This window comes from Nicotiana tomentosiformis, chromosome 9, assembly GCF_000390325.3.
Source record: "Nicotiana tomentosiformis chromosome 9, ASM39032v3, whole genome shotgun sequence".
Classification (NCBI taxonomy): domain Eukaryota; kingdom Viridiplantae; phylum Streptophyta; class Magnoliopsida; order Solanales; family Solanaceae; genus Nicotiana; species Nicotiana tomentosiformis.
Window position 1 is genome coordinate 58,580,849 of NC_090820.1, and position 21,635 is coordinate 58,602,483.

At 38.3% G+C, this 21,635-nt stretch overlaps 1 protein-coding gene and 1 long non-coding RNA gene across 2 annotated transcripts; one reads left to right on the top strand and one right to left on the bottom strand.

Annotated features, from left to right (window-relative positions):
* Nucleotides 1-9,064: 9,064 nt before the first annotated feature.
* On the bottom strand, nucleotides 9,065-9,400 carry LOC138898850 (uncharacterized). The gene has a single exon (XM_070184956.1). The coding sequence runs from the start codon at nucleotides 9,398-9,400 to the stop codon at nucleotides 9,065-9,067; it is 336 nt and encodes a 111-aa protein (XP_070041057.1).
* A 702-nt stretch (nucleotides 9,401-10,102) lies between these two features.
* LOC104093793 (uncharacterized) lies at nucleotides 10,103-20,248 on the top strand. Its single transcript, XR_685713.4, has 2 exons — nucleotides 10,103-11,145; nucleotides 19,151-20,248. It is a non-coding gene; the product is annotated as an uncharacterized lncRNA (long non-coding RNA).
* Nucleotides 20,249-21,635: the final 1,387 nt, after the last annotated feature.

The window sequence follows — 21,635 nt, forward strand, 5'->3', positions numbered from 1 at the left end:
AGGAATAAATTATATATTTGAGTTTGTGGTGTTATGGTTAATGATTATCTTCAAGAATTTTTGGAATCTGGGCACGTGGGTTCGAGGGTTGACTTTGTTGACTTTTCGAGGAAAATTGGGAATTGTTATAAATTAATTAACTATGAGTGTTGGAGTATATTTTTATTGGTTTGCATGTTGTTTGACAAGTTTCAGATTGTTTGACTTTGAATTGAGGAGTTAGAGAGGCATTGGAGCCGGTTATTGGAACTTCAGAGCGATGTATGTCTCATGTCTAACTTTGTGAGGGGGAAACTACCCCGTAGGTATTCAAATTATTATGTGCCACTAGTTATGGGTGCTATATACGCACAAGGTGACGAGAGTCCGTGCTAGCTAAAAGCATGTTTATGTTCGGCTAGACTTACTTTATCATGTAATATTTGAATTATTTGAACTCATTTTGCTAGCTTAATTAAGTGAATTTATAATTGAAATTAATTTGGGAATATATTAGGCCGAGCTTTATCACCTTGAGTTGTTTGGCGAGATATTTGATAAATTGTAAAATTCATGTTTACTTTATGCTTATGTACCTATGTTGTAAGCACGTGACGCGTAATTCGATAAGTTTCTTCCTTTCCTGTGGATCGGGCCGAACGCATCGGCAGTATATTGAGATGCATCTCTAGTTTACGCCAGTCGACCCTCAGCAGTGTACACACCACTCTGGATCGGGCTTTACGACCTCGGCATAATCGTGCGTAATACCGCTAGCAATCTGGATATTCATGAGATTCCACTTTTATTGAGGCCTGACATTTATAAGGTATTCCTTATTCTTTTGAGATTGCATTTGATATTCCTTATCTATTGAGATAGCATAGGAGATTTGAGAGAATTATATCGTCAAAAGAAATGTTGGAGGATTATGTTAGTTACCATTTTACCTCATTATTATTGTTGCGCTTCATATCTGTTTATGATTTGTCATACTGATTTATTAGACCACAAGTGTCGATGTCGACCCCTCATCACTACTTCTCCGGAGTTAGGCTAGAAACTTACTGGGTACGCATTGATTTACGTACTCATGCTACACTTCTGCACTAAATGTGCAAGATCTGATAGGTTCATTTGGTGGTCATCTTGGCGCGTCGGCCCAGCTGCTGAGGAGACTTTATGGTGAGCTATATTATGGGCTACGTATCGCAGCCCACAGAGTCTCTATCGTATTATTTACTTTATCTTGTCTAATTTACATTCCAGACAGATGCTATATTATTATTGTACTCCTTAGCAAATGTTCATGCACTTGTGACACCAGGTTTTGGGATATTCTAGTTGATGTTTACGGATTTGCATATTATTATCACCTTTTATTTTTATGCTTACTAATTATGTATGTACCCATGATTTTAAATGCGTAAATTTCTTTACTTAATAAAATTTATAATTTTGAAAGTAATAAAATGAACAGTTGACGTGATAGTTCACTGTTGGCTTGCCTAACGGTGAAGTTGGGCGCCATCACGTCCTACAGTGGGTTTTGGATCGTGAAAGAAGGCGTTTAGACATACAAACCTCGAATTTCCCTTAATGATACTACAATGATCCACCCCACTAAACGACTTCAATCTATAATAACATCATCCAATGTGGCCAATATAAGTAGCAAATTCCAAAATTCCGATGATCTAGGCACTTTATCAAATACTTAGTAGGCATAAATCTCTACAACTCTTAACCATAAAATTTGTTCATCCAACTACCACCATTTTTACCAACCATTCATGCCGCTATCATATTTAAGTAGTTTATAACTCCCAACATACATGCATGTCCAACCATCCACACCCAACCAATAAAATTCCATCAAATAACCACATCTCCCTATTCTTCACAACACCCAATCTCAAGTTTGGGAGTTATGACTTCCAATCACCATCCCATAAGCTCCAATACCCAAATTCTTACCTACGATTACATTATTGAAAATTGTATGGGAGCTTGGGATGAAGCCTTACCTTGATAGAAGAAGACCTTGTAAATTTCTCCCCTCGAATCTCTAAAAATTGAGCAAGGACAAAAGTGTTGAAGTGTTAGATCTCCTCTTCTCTCTCTAAGATGCTCTCCTTCTCAATTAGGTGAAAATTACCCTTCTAAAATTCCTCTTAGGACCTTTTATTAAAATAGAATCGGGTAGGAAATTTCCTAAAAATATCCCTCTGAAACATATCTCCGGTCGCGAAATGGACCGCATAATGCTTTTGTTGTCTATAAAAGTGATCACGAAATGGTCTTCAAGGTTTGAATTGGAACTGGACAGGTCTGCGGCAAATCTATGGTCTGTATAATAGTTTTGCGGTCCGCACATCGGACCGCAAAATCTCCTTCAAAAATCTCCCCAGGTGGCCCTACCAATTCCACGATGGATATGCAGCTCGTGAAATAGATATGTGGTCCGCATAACCCACTATGAAAGGCCCTCAACCTTTGGTTTGCTTGTACCCCAATCTGTGATGATTTTGCGATTAGCAGAACTAATTCGTGGTCCACATATATGACCACAAAATCTCCCTCTCATGCCAATCCTTCTTCCTACTTCGTGATGCATTGTTCATTCCTCAAATCGGTACCGCAGCTACAACCTTCCGAACATATTAGCTTGACTTAGCACTATAAAACCTTAAATCCTTAGCGGATATTTACGAGGCCTTACATTCTCCCCCACTTAGGATTATTCATCCTCAGATGAGAGTTAGAGTCCACTATAGACACCGAACATGCCTTTGCTCCTCATTCAGACACCAATGGTTTGGAATTTGGCTAACTCCCCAAATATCTCAAAATTTCGGTAGAGTTTCCTCCGTATTCAGGCATATTCACCTGTCAGAGAGCCACAGAAACTTCTAGTACATTTTAATCATGGCCAACTGGCTCTACAGTAAATGGGGATATCTTTTCTTCATATCTTCCTCTACTTCCTAGGTTGCCTCTTTGACTTGTTGTTTTTGCCATAGCACTTTGACACAGACGATATCTTCATTTCTCAAGTTACGAACTTGTCTAATTAGGATGGCAACATGCACTTCTTCCCATGCCAAGCTTTATCTTCTCCGGAGGAATATTGAATGATAGATCACTAACACTTTCTTCAAAATGGAAATGTGGGATGTAGGATGCACATGCGATAACTCTCGGGGCAATTCAAACTCATAGGATACTTGGCCTATTTTTCTTCAAGATCCTGTAAGGCCCAATATACCTTGGACATGTTTTCTTATTCTTACCAAATCACATAACTTCTTCATTTGTGAATACCCATTCATTTTCCTCAACTCCAAATCTTTATCCCCGAACATCCGAATAGGACTTTTGGAGACCTTCAGCCTTCGTCAACTGTTCCTTGACGATCTTGACTTTATAAATAGCTTGATCGACTGGGTCTGGACCAATCAATTTTGCTTCACCAACTTCGAATCATCCCAAAAGATATCAATATATCTTACTATAAAAGGCACCATACAACACGATAATAGCCCATTACATGGTAAAATCTCAACCACGACCTTCATTGGCCTTAAACTCCTCGTAACACATTGTCGTAACCATTCTTAGCCTTAAACATGATCTTTAAATTTCTAGAATCATCTTGGAGCCTCCTGTAGAATTCGTGAAATAATTATCACATTTATATATGCTTGGAAGATGAAATAGGAATATTGAACATAACAAAAAACAACCTGGGTTTTCTCACATGTGAATGCTTATGTAATTGTACCTAGAGAGTGACTAAAGGCATTTACCTTCTTACACACTTTTCTCTTACATATACCCTCTTAGACATCCTACCATAATTTCCTTGACAAGTATCTTACAGGACCTTCTGTTCAAATTAATAGCATTTGATGGGTTGTGCACACACCCTCATAACATTAACCTGCATGACGTCGATCCAAATATAAAACAACCCTGGGGTTGAGGCCTTTCTTGGGACACCTTGTTTTCTTCTTACATGGCTCATTAGATTTAAGGAATCATTTCACTTCCTTTGTGAACCTTCTCACGAACCACGTTCATTGTTTAACACCTTCAAAGCACATCTCAACACCCGCCATATATCTGTTTATTTGAAAGGCTCATTTGTCCATGTAGGAATTTCTTGGCTAGTTGAGACCCTCCCAAATTCTTTATAGGATAACCTTTCCCTCCCTTCTGAGCGTAACACTTAGTCTACCTGGTCCCATCCTTGATAAATGGCTCACCTCATTACAATATTGTAGCTACCAATGACATTGACTGGTATTATGGCTTAGAACTGTTGTGGAAAATATGCCTCATTCGTAGCAAGGGTTCATCCACTCTTTCTAACTTTCGTGATGCGTTTTGAATACTTCCCCTGTCTTTTGGGTATGTTGTGTTGTTTGCTCCTTATGGATTTTTGGCTAAGGGCATCTGCCATGAAATTGACCTTTCTTGGATGGTAGAGAATGTCAATGTCGCGGTTCTTGTGTAGCTTGATCCATCTCCTTTGCCTCAAATTTGATTCCTTCCACTTGAAAATATATTAAAGGCTCTCGGTGAATATATCAACATAGACACTATACAAGTAATGATGCCAAATGTGTAATGCAAAATACCATCGATGCAAAGCTCCATGTTATGAGTTAGGGTCTCAGAATCGGCATCCATAACTTGAACTAGGTGCTTGATACACCCTTTGGTAATCATTCTTTGCCTTAAGGCATGAAACAAATCTATCCTTTGGCATCACATTATCTCCCTTCCATTCAATAACCAACTCGTTTGGAAATTTGAACTTGACAATCCTAGCTCGGCAGTCTAACTTCACATGACATGAATACAGCCAATCCATTCCCTTTATCACATCAAAGTCTATCATCACTAACTTAGCGAGGTTGACTATGGTGTATCGACTACGTAGTGTGATAGTACAATTCCTATAAATATACATGCCTACTATAGGCTTTCCTACCATAGTAGATACAAAGAATGGCTCAGAAAACTATTCTAGATCAATCTCGAGCCTCGCCCAGAATTCTCAACTCCAATGGCATCACACCTCGACATTCCTATTTGAATTAAACTTACCCGGGTTGAAGGTTCAAACATGTAAAAAGTATCATTCTGTGGTCAAACATACAGGGTGTGAAACTCTATCGTCACAGTCATTCAAACACATCATAGAATAAGGTGGAGAAGGTTGAGGGACTTACTTGCAGTCCTTTGGTTGTCGGGGCAGTGCGTTATCAGATGACCCTTGACTCCACACCCATAACATGAATCAGTACCATAGAGTCACACCACCAAATGACACCTCCTACACTTCTCACAACAAAGATGCGATCCACTAGGCTGGCTCACCCCAGTGGTGAGATCTTTGGTACTATCTTTTTTTCTTACACCATGTGCATCCTCCCTACCCTTCTTTTTGGCTCTCATAATTGGAGGGTTAACAATCTCTTTATTGGCTAGCAGTGTGGGTGTTGGCGCCACTCCCGGTTGTTGCTGGGGGCACTACCTTTGGAAGTGCCTGAGCCCGCCGCTCCTAAAACACTCTTGAGTATATTTGCGGCACGACGCCTAATATTCCTTTCTGCACGTTTGGCAGACTTGGTTGGGTGTACCCAGATTGGGGCATTTGTTCCTCTTATGGCCCTCTTTCCATAACCATAACATACCTCAAGACTCATGTAACATTTTCTTAGGTGATGCTTCTCACAAATCGGTTATTCTGGTTTGTTGCCATGAACAACCCTCTTTCGTTGCCTAAGTGATTGTGCTGCATGGTTTGATGTCATGGGGACATTGCCAGAAATGGGGTTAAGGGCGTATCCCCGAGCAACTAGCGCCTCCAATTCCTCCAAGACTTGACCCATCTTCCCAACGAGCTCTTTTGCAATCTCTCCCATATTCAATGGCGAGGTCACTTCCTTTACACCGCCTAAAACTAATGAATTACTCAATTGAAAAAGAAGACACAACGGGGGGGGGGGATTAGTTTCCTACCTTGCGATCTATGGCACGATCTAAAATAGAAGATCAGAGTAACATTCCTAAATTCCTAGGTATCCTCCCTATATAGATGTGGTCGATAACACACCGGTAAGAGGGACTCTATTAAAGATGGCTCTGCAACATCCTAGGACACTTTAAAACCTTAAGCTCTGATACCAAGCTTGTCATGGCCTGACCTTGGGGAGCGGGGTCGGCGCACAAATACCCTTGCGTTAGTCAAGCAAGCCTTCATTCCATATCCTTCCCATTAGTTCCCATGAATGATTGGAACATCAAAATGAACCGCTTTAAAATAGTTGCCTTCAATTACATAGAAAATATATCAAAGTTTATGGAATAAAACTATCACATGCCATGCGTAAGTTTAATAATAGAACATGAAAGTAATAATGTAATCACATACATAACATCACCCATAACTGTCTATAGAGCCTCTGAGACTATAATAAAAAGACGGCGGTGACAAGACCCCAACTATACCTAAAATAGAACATAAGTCCAAAAGTAGCAACACGGATACCCCGGATGATGAATGGGGATCACCAATGGACTACTGGAATGTTAGGGAACGCCTATGGGAAATTTGCACCGTCTGTTGTAGTACCACCTGTATCTATTAAAGATGCAGCATCCCCGATAAAAGTGACGTTAGTAACATGGAATAGTACTAGTATGAACAGTTGAATTCCCTCACATGAAGTGGGGCAAGAACATAAGTAAATAAAAATATAGAAGAGGAATAGACGTATGCAAATGTAAAGTTCCATGTTGTAATAGAAAACACGATATAAGTAAAATTTTCAAACATACCTCTTTGAAATTTAGTTGGGAGATCAGTAGTTACCGATATAATAAAAAGGAAGGTGGAGCTACCATGTGCACAACATGGCGTTCGATCTTGGCCCGATCAGCTAGGCCGTCTCACCACAATGTAGTGTGGATCGGCGTAGAAATGTGGACTGATGCTAGCAATACATTAGCCCATTATAGGGTAACTATCTAATCTTACAATCTCAGGGTAACCATAGTTCTACCCCGACGCATGTAGGTTCGGGTATAGGCTCTTACGACATTTACCTTCTCGGTTACATACGATACTCCCAAAACTATTTGCTGTATAAATACTTCATCTCATAGCCTTTCATAAAATCTTCCATTTTTTACCATATGCATAGTGTCATTGGAAATCATAGAGGTGTATTCAAATTGTTGGAAGTCCAAAACTTCATATTCATGTGCATATGAAAACTCGAAAGAATGAGTTAAAACATTTTCAATGAAAAGAGCATGGAAATAGCAAATAAGACGTGTAGAGTTTCATGAGCATTGTGTAATTCAAAATTTTAAAATGTTATGGCTATAAACATATGAGTACATGAAAGCTTAAACATTTGAGATAAATTTCAAAGAGAAGGGCATAATGGTGGAAAATGTAAAATGAATCGAGATCATAAGCATTTGAAAATTCAATCTTTGAGGTAATTCAAAACAATAGGAATAGGAACTTGAACAAACCATACTTGGAGTTTATAAGGAGTTCATGGAATCCAATTCTATGGAAGGAGTCCAAACATACCTCGAATTCTCCCCTTAATGATACTACGATGATCCTCCATACTAAACAACTTAAATCTACAATAACATCATCCAATGGGGCCAATATTGGTAGCAAATTCCACAATTTAGGTAATCTAGGCACTTTATCAAATACCTAATAGGCATATATCTCTACAAATGTTAACCATAGCATTTGTTCATCCAACTACAACCTTTTTCACCAACCATTTATGCGACTATCATCATTAAGTAGTTTATAATTCTCAGCATCACATGCATGTCCAACCATCCACATCCAACCAACAAAATTCCATCAAATAACCCTATCTTCCTATTCTTTACAACACCCAATCTCAAGTATGGGAGCTTATGGCTTCCAATCACTATCCCATAAGCTCTAATACCCAAATCCTTACCTACAATTACATTATTTAAAATTGCAAAGGAGCTTGGGATGAATCCTTACCTTGATAGAAGAAGACTTTGTAATTTTTTCCCATCGAATCTCCAAGAATTGAGCAAAGATAAAAGTGTTGAAGTGTTGGACCTCCTCTTATCTCTAAGATGCTCTCCCTCTCAATTAGATGAAAATTCTCCTTATAAAACTCCCCTCAAAACCTTTTATTAAAATAGAATCGGGTAGAAACATTCCCAAAAATACACATCCAAAATAGATCTACAATCACGAAATGGACCGCATAATGCTTCTGTGGTCTACGAAAGTGACCACGAAATAGTTCTCCAAGTTTGAATTAGAACTGGATAGGTATGCGGTGGATCTGTGGTCCACATAATAGTTCTGTGACATGCACATTTGACCTTAAGATCTACCTCAAATATCTCCCTAGGTGGCCCTATCGATTCCGGAATAGATCTGCGGTCCGGGAAACAGATATATGGTTCACATGACCCACCGCGAAAAGGCCGTCAAACTTTTTTTTGTTTCTTCCCCAATCCGCGATGATTTTGCGATTAGCAAAATCGATTCACGGTATGCATAGTTGACCACATAATCGCCCTCTCATGCCAATTCTTCTACCCACTTCGCGACGCATTGTGCAACCCATATCCTGCAACCTTCTGCACTTATTAGCTTGACCTTGGCACTATAAAACCTCAAACCCTTTGCGGGCTTTTATGTATCCTTACGTTCTCCCCCGCTTAGGATCATTCATCCTCGAATGAGGATTAGAGTCCTCCATGGACACCGAACATGACTTAGCTCCTCATTTCAGTGGGTCCGAATTTGGCTAATTCCCCAAATTTTTAGAAATTTCGGTAGAGTTTCCCTTGTATTTGGGCCTATCCACATGTTAGATGGACACATAAATCAATCCTAACATCACAACCATACTCGATAAGGAATTACAAACACGGGGCAACATCAACCTGAGCATTATATTCATTGCACAACGATTAAGATCACAAGAGCATAAACTTTACAAATTCAAAACACAGTCCATATGAAAGACACTTCTACCCTCTCTTACTCATGGCCAACTGGCTCTACAAACAAATGGGGATATCTTTTATTCATATCTTCCTCTTTTTCCCAGATGGACTCTTCAACTTGTTGATTTCGCCATAGCATTTTGACGGAGGCAATCTCCTTATTTCTCAACTTACGAACTTGTCTATCAAGAATGGCAATAGGAACCTCTTCATAAGTCAAGCGTTCATTAACTTCAATAGTCTCCACGGGGATAATAAATGACGGATCCCCAACCAGTTTCTTCAACATAGATACGTGAAAAATAGGGCGCACTAAAGATAACTCTGGAGGTAACTTGAGCCTATACGCCACTTGACTAACCTTCCGCATAATTCTATAAGGTTTGATGTACCTTGGGCTTAGTTTTCCTTTCATCCCTAATCGAATTATTCCTTCATGGGAAAAACTTTCAAGAATGCCCAGTCATCCTCTTTGAACTCTAGATCTCTGTGTCGCGCATCTGAATAGGACTTCTGGTGACTCTGAGCGATTTTCAGCCGCTTTTTGATGACCTTGACCTTTTTCATAGCTTGATGCACAAGGTCTGGCCCTATCAATTCTGCTTCTCCAACTTTAGACAAACTGATGGGGGATCTACATCTCCAACTATATAGAGCTTTGAACGACACCATTTGGATGTTGGCATGATAGCTGTTGTTGTAGGCAAATTCTATGAGCGGCAAATGATAATCCCAGCTACCTTTTAAGTCAAGAACGCATGCACGCAATATATCTACAAGTGTTTGTATGGTCGCTTGTCTTATCCGCTGATACACGTCGGATGAGCATGCCTAACGAGTATGATTAGGTTAACATCATATCATTGGAGTGCTTTAAAGGAGTCAAGATCGACAAGGCTATTTTGGAAATTTAACTATTTAGGCTTGTTTTATAATTTAGGTCTACTTAGCTTTCTTTACTACCTAAGGGTATTTTGGTTATTTAGCCTAAATAGCATGCTGGTATTAATAGCTAAGCATTAGTGTATTTAGAGTTAGACTTGATGAATGATAAACTTGAAGGCTATGCAAGTCTCACACTCTTTCCTTATCTTTTAATTAATGCATTTCTTCAATTCCTTTATCGTGTTGTTTATGCTTTCATTAGTGTTAAATTAGTCTAGTTGGTGAGCAATTAGTAATAAATGCTTAATTGCTTAATTACTTTATCCGAAGGTTTCAAGAGTTTTCAATCTCTTGAGGGTTTTTATAGCTTATGAGATATAATTGATTGAGTTCATAGAGGTAATTAGGCTTCATATCCTAATCTCTTGAGGATTTTTGATTCTACGTATTTTTCTATATCCTGTTTTCGTTCATAGTCCGTATCATCTTGGTATTGGTATCAGAGCACAAGGTGTTTTTCTTCCAATTCCTTGTTTATGTTTTGATTATCATCAAAATCTGAAAATAAATAAAAAAATCAAAAACTCCCAAATGAAAAATTGCTACTGTTTATCCGTATATGTTTCATTGAGTGAAGTTTCTAAACTGGAAAAAAAAAATCAAAAACCGTGTTTCTATCGAATTTTGAGTTCGGAAGTTGTTCAAATCCTCTGAAATTGAATGATATGAGTTGAAATCATTGGTTACTTTGGGTTAAAACTTTGAATTCCATCCCGAAAATCCATTGTCGACTGTTGAGTTTTGGGTTTTGCTCCAAATCGAAAATTAGGGCTCAAAATCGATAGGATCTTCATGATTCTAATTTGAAAGAAACATTTTGAAGCTTAATCTGGAGCTTGGAGTCGGTTTGAAGCTGGTTTGCTAGGGTTTAGGGTTCGAAATATAGAACCTGGTTTTGAAGAATAAGACGACATAGGGTTGTCGATGTCGTGAGCCTTGAACAAAATTGGTTTCTGGGGTTTGTTCCTAAAGTTATTTGGATGTTGAATCCAAAGTTTGAGTTCGATTGGTGAAGATTTGGACGAGATTGGATTGAAAATTTCTTGAATCAGTCGAAGAACTTGCTGTTGTGTTCTTCAAAATTCTAGGATTGAGTTCTATCCTACACAACATCCCTACACATCGACGCCTTAGCTGATTTCAGTGATTCATCATTTGAAGATTGCACAGGTTTGATTTCTAAATTGAAGATTGTACTTCTGAATTTGAACTTGATTGTGTGAGATGAAATTTTGTCTTGTTTGTATGAGTCAATTTCTGGATACCTAAGAAAGTAACATCATTGAACAATTTTCGGAAGCTTGGTCGAGTTTTGAGTTGATCTTCTTGAGTTCAAACTGAATGTCATTTAAAGTACGGGGGGGGGGGGGGGGTGTTGAACTGTCGAGTTTTCTTTTTGTATCCTAAGTAGTTGACAAGTTTATCAATTAGTCGACTGAAAACAAAAACAGAATATAACTGAAAGCAGAAGTAAAGTGCAGGAATTAAAGACATCAATATTTTTATACTGGTTCGGATTCAATGTGAATCCTACTCCAGTCCCCTTGGGTTGCAAGGGTATTCTCTCTTCAAAGATCCTTGAATAATCTCGTACAATCGTGTTGATGTTATCTCCGAACACCAACTCACTTTTGGATCTAAGTACGCTCGTGATATTTTCGATACAACGCCTCACAAATGTTTTTCTCTCTTTCTTCTCTCTACTAATTACACAGTAAACTTCACTTAGATTATAATGCTTGTATAGAGTAGAACAAAGAGTACGAAGTTGGTTTGATCAAAGTATATAACGTCAAGACTGGTACATATGTATATATACTCCGTGAGGTCTTCTTGACTCTTGATTGATGTGAATCTTGAGAGATTGTGAACCCAAGGGAGTTGATCCTTGAAAGAAATCGTAGAGTTAATCTTTCCAAGAATAAGGTGTTGCTTCCGTTGATTTGCCTTGACTTGTGGTCTTGATTAGACTTTTCCTTTGCTATGCGGATCTGTCCATTATTTGATCAATCAAAATTAGATCCCTTGATTCCGTCTTTTAATTGTCTTCCTTTGATGGAGGAACTTCAGTGCATAGTTTCGCAATCTTGAATTCCTTTAATTTCGGTCCTTCCTATAATGTTCTCTGTTAATGTGCTGTCAAATCCTTGATTGATTTTCCATTCGGATTTTCGCTACTCCTTCCTTTTTAAGTTCTAATCTTTGATAGTCTTTCTTTCCATTGCTTCCGGAGTATTTCTGCACATAAAAGATGTGTTATTTATCATTAAAATAAATGTAGATCTAACAATCTCCCCCTTTTGATGATGAAAAAATAATAGTGTTATAACACCGGTTTACTTCCATGTATATCAGTTGAGTTCTGCAATTTTTGTAGTTGACTCCCCCTCCATTTGTGTTTCCTGTCAGTTGTTTTTAGTCGACTCCCCCTCAGCTTGGCATCCTATATGTCAGGTGTTGTAGTCGAATCCCCCTCAATTTGGAACTGTAATTTACCTGCAAGTTCCTAGAGACAAGACAACCACAAGGAAATACCAAAAAAAAACTACTACTTTTCTCCCCCTTTGGCATCAACAAGAAGTTAGTATAAGGCGAAGCATTATAGCAGTCTATAACTATCTAATTCAGCATGCAGGATCAAAAGTAAGTAATTGTCTTAACAATACAACCCATGACTGAAACATCAGTCTCAAAAGAAGCAAAAAGAAATTGTTGTTAACAACCATGCATCAATGACACAGAAAGTAGGTAAGAGTATTGCAGATAGCCTCCTTAAGGCGTTCAAAACTTGCATTGATTATGACTGAGATTCACTCGATCATGTCGTGTACCTCCTTAAAAGCCTTTATTGCATTCTTTGTTCTCTTGGGAATTTTCACTCTTATGTTGGACACATCAGAGCTTGTGTCCTTTGACACTCCATGGACATCTTCAATTGTGCTTTGCATGGAGGTTAGAGAGTCCTTGATGACAGTCAATTTGTCATTGATGAAGGCTAACTTTTTCAAGAGATCAGGATCACCTGCACTGGGAAGAGACACAGAGGCTTTTGCTTTTAAGTCTGTAGGCGCATTCCTGGCTTCACCGTCTTGCTTCTTTACCCAAGTTCCTTTTACAACAATGTATCACATGCTCGCGAACGCTATGGAGTTATATGACTTATTGACAGTGACATAGGGATAGTTAGCAAGAGATATATTGTGGTCTTCTAACTGATGGGTAATGACCATACCATATGGAAGACTCGTAGGATCATCGACACTCTCTATCATGAAATTGATGACCCAAGAAGATAGTTTGACCTTATGCTTAGTTAAAAGACAATAAACCGGGAAGGTATCACGTTGGGAAAAGGTGGAGAAAGATCTTGTTCTTGGGAGCAGAGTGGTTGCCACAATGTGTGCTAGGACACAGGTTTCAAAACAGACATCACTAGGTCCTAATTGACTGGGAAGGGAATTAGAGGGTGACTCAGCTATACAGCTTTTTGCTTGATCAAAAGAAATCTCAAAATCCTCAGGCGACGTATTCTTAAACAGCATAGAGAAACCCGAACACTTGCATTGAAAAATTGAGTCAAATAGAGTAAACTTTAACACAATACGTTTGCCAAGAACTAAGGACTCTAATTTGTCAGGTTTGGTAGAGCGAAAGTTAGAATAGAAAATTTAACAAGATATTCATATACCTTTGGAGGAGGCGGGCAAAGAAAGTTTTTCCACCCCAGGAATTCGAAGAGTTCCTTGACCTTGCAGTTGAGGCTCTCTATGATCTTTAGATCAATGACTCTACCATGGGCTACACGTTTGTCTTTGAAGGCTATGAAGGCTTCCATGTTGGGTGTGTCCCGAAATTGAGGTCTGATTCGAGAGAGCTTGAGAGGTCAGTTTTGGGCTTTCTGGGTGTGAAGGTTTCAAGGATATCTTCCATAGGTCGTTTCCCTAAAGATTTTTTATTGAGGCTACATGCATCATCTGAGAGTTCCTGAGAAGAGGCAAAATCTTCAGAGTGGTCTGATCCTAAATTGACTTGTTCAGGAGGTTGAGAAGAGAGTTTTGCTCGGGAACGAGTGCTTTTGCGAGTTAAGGCAGAAGGATTTTTGGAATCTTTCGCCATTGTAGGGGTTAATAACAGGGGTTTGGAGAGACAAACAATGTGAAGGAATTAGGAGGATGAAACCATTAAAAAGAGTGAAAACTGACGGACGAGTACAGAAGGAAAGGGTGTCAGGGATTCGACGTGATGATTTACTTCCCTCTGAAAAGTTATTGAAAAGATGTGAAAAATAAAAGTAAGAGACATAATTAATGCTACTTACCCAAACAAGGAAACACGCAGATTAAGAGACGGCAAAATAAAAAATTACCACAAAGGTCCTAAATTTTGAATTAATAGGAATAATGCCAAGAGTCTCGTAATGCACAAAATCTGTCCTCGAGCAGGGGTTTTGTAAAAATATCCGCCAGTTGATCAATAGAGCTTAAAAACGATAATTCCATGCTTCCTTTAAGGACATGATCTCTAATAAAATGATGCTTTATATCTATATGCTTGGCTCTAGAATGATGCACGAGATTTTTTGACAGACATATAGCACTAAAATTTTCACAAAAAAATTCAATAGGTTTAAAGGATACTTCATAGTCATAATGGATGCGACATCCAGAGTAATTGAGCACAACATTGTCCAATTGTAATGTACTCTGCCTCAGTTGTAGAAAGAGTTATTGCTCCCTATTTCTTATTGTTCCAGGAAATTAATTGCCTTTCCCAGTAATTGACACGTTCCACTTGTACTTTTCCTGTCTTCTTTGTCACCTGCAAGATTAGCATCTGAAAAAATCCTTCAAGTTTAAAATTCTTAAAACGTGAGTACCATAGTCCATAAGAAGTGGTTCCAATAAGATAGCGAATTATTCGCTTTATTGCAGTTAAGTGTGACTCCTTAGGAGCTGACTGAACCCTGACACATTTACAAACACCGAACATGATATCCTTACCATTGTGGTGAGTAAAACATTTGCTTTCGAGCGGATGAAAGTAGCCTATATTAGGCATTTTACCTTTCCATGGTTCATATGGAGTCTTCTTTAGGATGGGTCTTATGAGACATCTGTTGAGGATATGACATGATGTGTTGACTGCTTCTGATCCAAAAATGATTTGGCAATGAATGTTCTATTATCATTGTTCTGGCCATATCTTGCAGAGTTCTATTCTTGCGTTCAACTACCCGATTCTGTTGGGGTGATCTTGGGGTCGAGAAATTGTGAGTATATCCTTGATCATTGTAGAATTCTTCAAATGCTCTGCTTTCAAATTCTCCTCCATGATCACTTTGTAGGTTGAGATGAGATACCCCTTTTCTCTTTTAATTATTTTACATAAAATCTCAAAACATTTCAAGGCTTCATCTTTATGAGATAAGAAAATTACCCATGTAAAACGTGAGTAATCATCAACAATAACAAAAGTATATCGTTTACCTCCAATGCTAGCAGTTCTAGTAGGTCCAAACAAGTCCAGTGAAGTAATTGTAGGGGCTTGGTTGTGGACACAATGTCTTTGGCTTTGAAAGAGTTTCTAGTTTGTTTGCCAAGCTGGCATGCGTCACAAACATGATTTCTAGAAAAATTGAGTTTGGGAAGGACAATAATTAGATCATGTTTGGAAAGTTTTTCAATCAAATGCATGCTTGCATGGCCAAGTTTTTTATGTCATAGCCATGGATCATCAGATATGGATGCTAAACAAATATGACCATCTAGGTTTTACATGTCGTCTAGAATGTATACATTTCCATACCTTTTTCTTGGCAGAATGATTTTACGCGACTCATCTTCAATGGCACAACCTGTTTTCTTGAATTTCACATCATACCCAGGATCACATAGTTGACTTATGCTCAAGAGATTATAGTTGAGTCTGTCCACAAGGTATACTTCTGTAATATCACAGTTATGCTGAATGGAACTGTGCCGGTACCAACGATCTTTCCTTTTGAATCATCACCAAATTTGACATTTCCTCCATTTATTTTATGACTTCTTTGAACAGATTTTTGTCACCATCATGTGGATGGAACGCGCACTATCTAAATAACATTTCCCTTTATGACTCTTTCTGTGATGTTCTTGCAAAATTGAATTATTAACTTCTTTTAGGTACCCAAGCTTGTTTGGGTCGTTGTTGGTTAGTTCTACTTGGATCAGGACTGTTTTTGGGTTTCCAAATACATCCTGAAATATTAGATTTACGAAATCTACAAAATGAATATTTATGCCCAGCATTGTTACAGTAATGACACACAGGGGTTGATCCAGTTTTTGATCTACCACTAGTGTCAGTATTTGTGGACTCAGTTCTAACAAGTCTTTTTCTAGTTGACTTGTAAGTCGCTTGGTTAGACTTGACAGAACTGTGACTAGTGGATTTGCGCATGCCATTAAGTTGCAATTGTAATTCCTGAACCTCTTCTTGAAAAACATCTCTTTCGATTTCAGAAACTTCAAGTTTGAGTTCCCGGTCCTTCTTTTTCCTATTGAATCTCCTTAATGCATTTAGCATTTTTCTGAACTCTTTTAGGATAAGATCAAGAATATCCAGCAATTCGTTACATATATCACAGTTATAGGGTCTTACCCCACTTGTTTCACCTCGTGCCATGAAGCAATTTTCAGTTTCCTCTTTGCAATCATCGTCTGATACATCTTCATTAGTCCAATAACCAGAATATTTGTTCATATCATTTCCCAGAATAGTCATAAAGCACATGTTTGCTATTTCTTCATGTTCTGAGCTATCTTCATTGCTCCAGCTTCCGAAGGATTTGTTTTTATTGAACCTTCTGGAGACTTTTCTTTAAAGATCCGGGCATTCAACTTGAACATGACCATATCTTCGGCATTCAAAATATTTTCCATCCTTTTGTCTTGTTCATTGTATTGTCTGGTTCTTCCCTATTTTGTGTTTTTGTATCTTCTCATCAATCCATTCATATTTCTAGAAACCATCGAAATTTCTTCTTCAAGAGCCTCTACGTCATCATCAATATCGTTCTCAGATCCTTCTGTTGTGGTTTTGAAGACAACTGTTTTCTTCTTCTCTTCCTGATGCGTTTTCTTGAGACGTGTTTTCTCAAATGCTATGAGAACTCCATGCAGTTCATCATATGACAATTTGTCAAAATGTTGAGATTCAAGTGCAACTACTTCTGTCCGCTATGCGGTGGGCAAACTTCTTAGGATTTTCGAACTTGCTCACCACTTGAGTACGATCTACCAAAAGCTTTCCGATCGCCAATGATTTTGCTGAATCATGCAAACATTTATTCAATGGTTTCACCTTCTTTTATCTGAAAGAGTTCATAGTCGTGAACCAACAGATTTATCCTTGTTTCTTTCACTTGGCTAGTTCATTCATAGGTAACTTCCAGTTTGTCCCACATTTCTTTGGCGGTATCACAACTTGAAATCTTCTCATATTCTTCTTCACTTATAGCATTATAGAGCAAATTTCGTGCCTTAGCGTTAACTTGAACAACTGCCATTTGCTCATCAGAGTACTCATCTATGTCTTCAGGATCAGTGGATGGTTATGTTGATGCTGGAAGTGGATAGTTTTCCTTTTTGATAACACGTCATAGTTTGACATCATAGGACTTTGCATATATTTCCACGCGCACCTTCCAATGAGAGAAGTGATGTCCATTGAAATATGGTGGCCTTACTTGCGATGTCCCTTCTTGAAAGAGTGCTCCAATAGTTACTTGGTTTGACATGATCTTTTCTCACTAGCTGTTAAGCAAAAGATAAATATGCGAGACCTGCTCTGATACCAATTGAAAGTACAAGAGGGGGGTGAATTGTCGATTTTTCTTTTTGTATCCTAAGTAGTTGACCATTTTACCAATTAGTCGGCTGAAAATAAAAACAGAATATAACTAAAAGCAGAAGTAAAGTGCAGGAATTAAAAACACCCAGATTTTTATACTGGTTCGGATTCAATGTGAATCCTACTCCAGTCCCCTTGGGTTGCAAGGGTGTTCTCTCTTCTAAGTTCCTTGAATAATTTCGTACAATCGTGTTGATGTTATCTCCGGACACCAACTCACTTTTGGATTTAAGTACGCTCGTGATATTTTCGATACAATGTCTCACCAATGTTTTTCTCTCTTTTTCTCTCTACTGATTACATGGTAAACTTCACTTATATTACAATGCTTATTTAGAGTAAAATAAAGAGCACGAAGTTTGTTTGATCAAAGTATATAGCTTCAAGACTGGTACATATGTATATATACTCTGTGAGGTCTTCTTGACTCTTGATTGATATGAATCTTGAGAGATTGCGAACCCAAGGGAGTTGATCCTTGAAAGGAATCGTAGAGTGATTCTTTCCAAGAATAAGGTGTTGCTTCTGTTGATTTGCCTTGACTTGTGGTCTTGATTGGACTTTTCCTTTGCTAAGTAGATCTTTCCTTTATTTTATCAATCAAAATTAGATCCCTTGATTCCGGTTTTTAACTGTCTTCCTTTGATGGAGGAATCTTTAGTGCATAGTTCTGCAATCTTGACTTTCTTTAATTTAGGTCCTTCCTATAATATTCTCCGTTAATCTGCTGTCAAATCCTTGATTGATTTTCCGCTACTCCTCCTTTTTCATCTCTATTCTTTGATAGTCATCCTTTCCATTGCTTCCGGAGTATTTTTGCACATAAAATTTGTGTTATTTTGCATCATTAAAGTAAACGTATATCTAACAATATGAACCTTTTGGGGTTGAATTTTGATTTCTCTGAGCTTAAACTTGTTTTGATTTCTGAATTTCTTAATGACTTGGGATTGGTTAATCGAATCGACCACTGAAATTCACCTCTGTTCTGTGAAATTGATTGAGATGCATTCCTAGTTCGACTTGAGGCTGCATTATCAGTAAATACTGCACAGTTTAAATTTAGAATTTGCACTGTTTCAGCCGTTAAATTGCAGTGTTTTGTCTGCAGCATAGAATCTGCATTTTTCTGCACTGGTTAGGCTACTGAAATTGTTGCTAAAGTTTGGATCCTTGGCTGCTATTGAAAGCTGTTGAAACAGCCTTGAAAATCTGCAGTTTTTGCATCAGTTGTCTAGTGATTGCACAGCTGTTTTTTTTTTTTTTTTCTTTTGCATTGTAGGACTGCAAGTTCTGCAGTTTAGTAACTGGATTTCAGTTATTTGGTTGTTGCTTCCTAGTTGGTATTGGTATTGTCTGAAGGGGTACTTGAACGAAGGGTAGAATGGAGTCAGTTTGGGGTAAAGCTAGACTGCAAACTTGAGCATTTGACCAGCTTTGAGCTGCAGTTTTGGCCTAGTTCCAGCTGCAGTTTCTGCCTGGTTTTCAGGGATTGGAAACCTGTGGTTGTGTACCTGTCTCCTCAGTATTATTCCACCAGTTTGTCAGCAGTTGGCTGCACAATATCTGCAAAGAAGGGACTCAGTTTGGACAGTATTTGAGCAGCAATTCCACAGTAAAACTGCAGCAACTTCACAACACTTTTACACTAGTTTTTACACCTATTTTGTCTCAGTATTTTGCACCATGTAAATTTCAGCAGTTTGGCCCTCAATTGGCTCCTATTGAACTGTTCTAGGAAGAGATTGCGAGCAGAAAAATTCAGATTTTAACGGGGGTAAATAGCTACTGAATTGGGCAGTTTTTTGGCAGTCATTGAACCAGTTTTGGACCACACTCAAGCTGCAAGTTTGCTTGGTTGCAGTAGTATTTTTGAAAGTTACTTTCTGCAGTTCTTAGCAGTCAGTTTGTGTTCCTTGAAGCTAAGACCTACACAGTTTTGGAGCTGTTTTGACTGGAAACTAAAGCTATGACACAATAAAACAATCTGGGCAACATAAGTTCTTGCAGCTGTGAGTGGCAATCTGAGCACTGAAATTCTGCCATCTGAAATTTCATCTAAGTTGTTCTTGTGTGTTGAGGCTTATGTGAAATTGAAACTCCTGTCTACTACTATAGAGAAAAGTTGGTTGACTTCTGCAAATTGAAGTTTTGGAGCAAGTTGTCTGGAAATTGAAGTTGCAGCTCTACAAACCTGTCTACTTTTGCAAATATGACCAGTTTTACAAATATGTCCAGTTTTGCGAATATGACAACATTTTGCAAATGTATCTAGTTTTGTAGTTTTTTTTCTTTTCTTTCTTTCCAATTTGTAGTAAACTAAACTCTAAACTTGATAATTGTTCTTATTAAGTATTAATCTAGTTTCTTGCGTGCTTAATTTTATTTCCTGCCAATTGTTTTGTGCGTTTATCTTTTACTTTCGTTGTGAATTGCTTGGTTCAAGTATGTTTTCTTTTAATTGTCTGTACTTGTGAATACACAACTTCCACTCCACCCCGAAGACGGTTGGAACATGTTGTGAAACCTTGAAACTTAAGTTTGCTAGCAATTTTGACATTTACTACTTGAGCGGAAAAAGGCAAGAGTGAATAGGACTTGAAGCACACAAAAGCCAATTGGTGCAAAGTGTGATACACGAGGGTTGAGCGACATCGAGTGAGCTTAGTGAGGACTTTACTACTAGTCTGCTTTCTCGTTTTGTAGGTATCATGAAGTACGAACAAACTTCTAGTCCTAATTGTGATCCAAGGAGTAAGACTCCGATGCATGAAGTTGTATCTATGCTTTATGACATAAGTGAGAAGGTTACCAATATTACCATATGGCAACACAAAACGAATGCAAGGTTGAATTCCATATTGGGGGAATCTAAATTGAGGCATCGAGGAAGGGATAGTAGTATGACGCTTACTAATTCTTCTACTGCACCCTCTCCTTCACAAGTGTGACAAATGCTTCAAACCAAAGCGACTACAAAGGGAACTTATTTTCCTCCACCAAACTGCCGACCACCTACCCTACCAACACCAACTACAACCCCCAACTAAACATCAACCACCACAAGCACCTCAACTACAACCTTATCATCATTAGAATAAGGAAAATCCTCACTCTCCTTTTGTTTTCCCTCTTTCTTTTCTCTCATTTTCTATTCAAGATCTTCACTCCTTTCTTGTGACAACTCATTCACCTCCACACTTCCTCTCCTTTTTTCATTCTAGAGTTGTTACTTTTCTCTCCCTCACTTTTCTCTATCTTTTGTCTCTCATCCTTGCTTTTTCTCTTTGCATTTTTCAAGGATGTTCTCAAACTCATTTGGCCTTTTCCCCTTTGGTTCACTTCATCCTCCCTATATTTTTCATTGAAAACTTGTTTGATATTGTCCAACTCATTCAAGGTGTCCTCTTGATTATGTTGAAAATGTGAGTTGTTCACCATTCCAGGCTCTTGAGGTGGTATTAGTGGTGGATGAGGGAGATTGTCCCTCATTGGTGGTACTTGTGCTGGTGGAGTGTAAACTTGTGGTCTATGTAGGGGTGGAGTTTGATACACACCGGATGAGCATGCCTAACGAGGATGATTTTCAAGTCAACATCATATCATTGGAGTGTTTTAAAGGAGTCAAGATCAAGAAGACTATTTTGGCAATTTAGCAATTTAGGTTTGTCTTATAATTTAGGTCTACTTAGCTTCCTTTACTACCTAAGGGTGTTTTGGTTATTTAGCCTAAATAGCACGCTGGTATTAATAGCTAAGCATTAGCG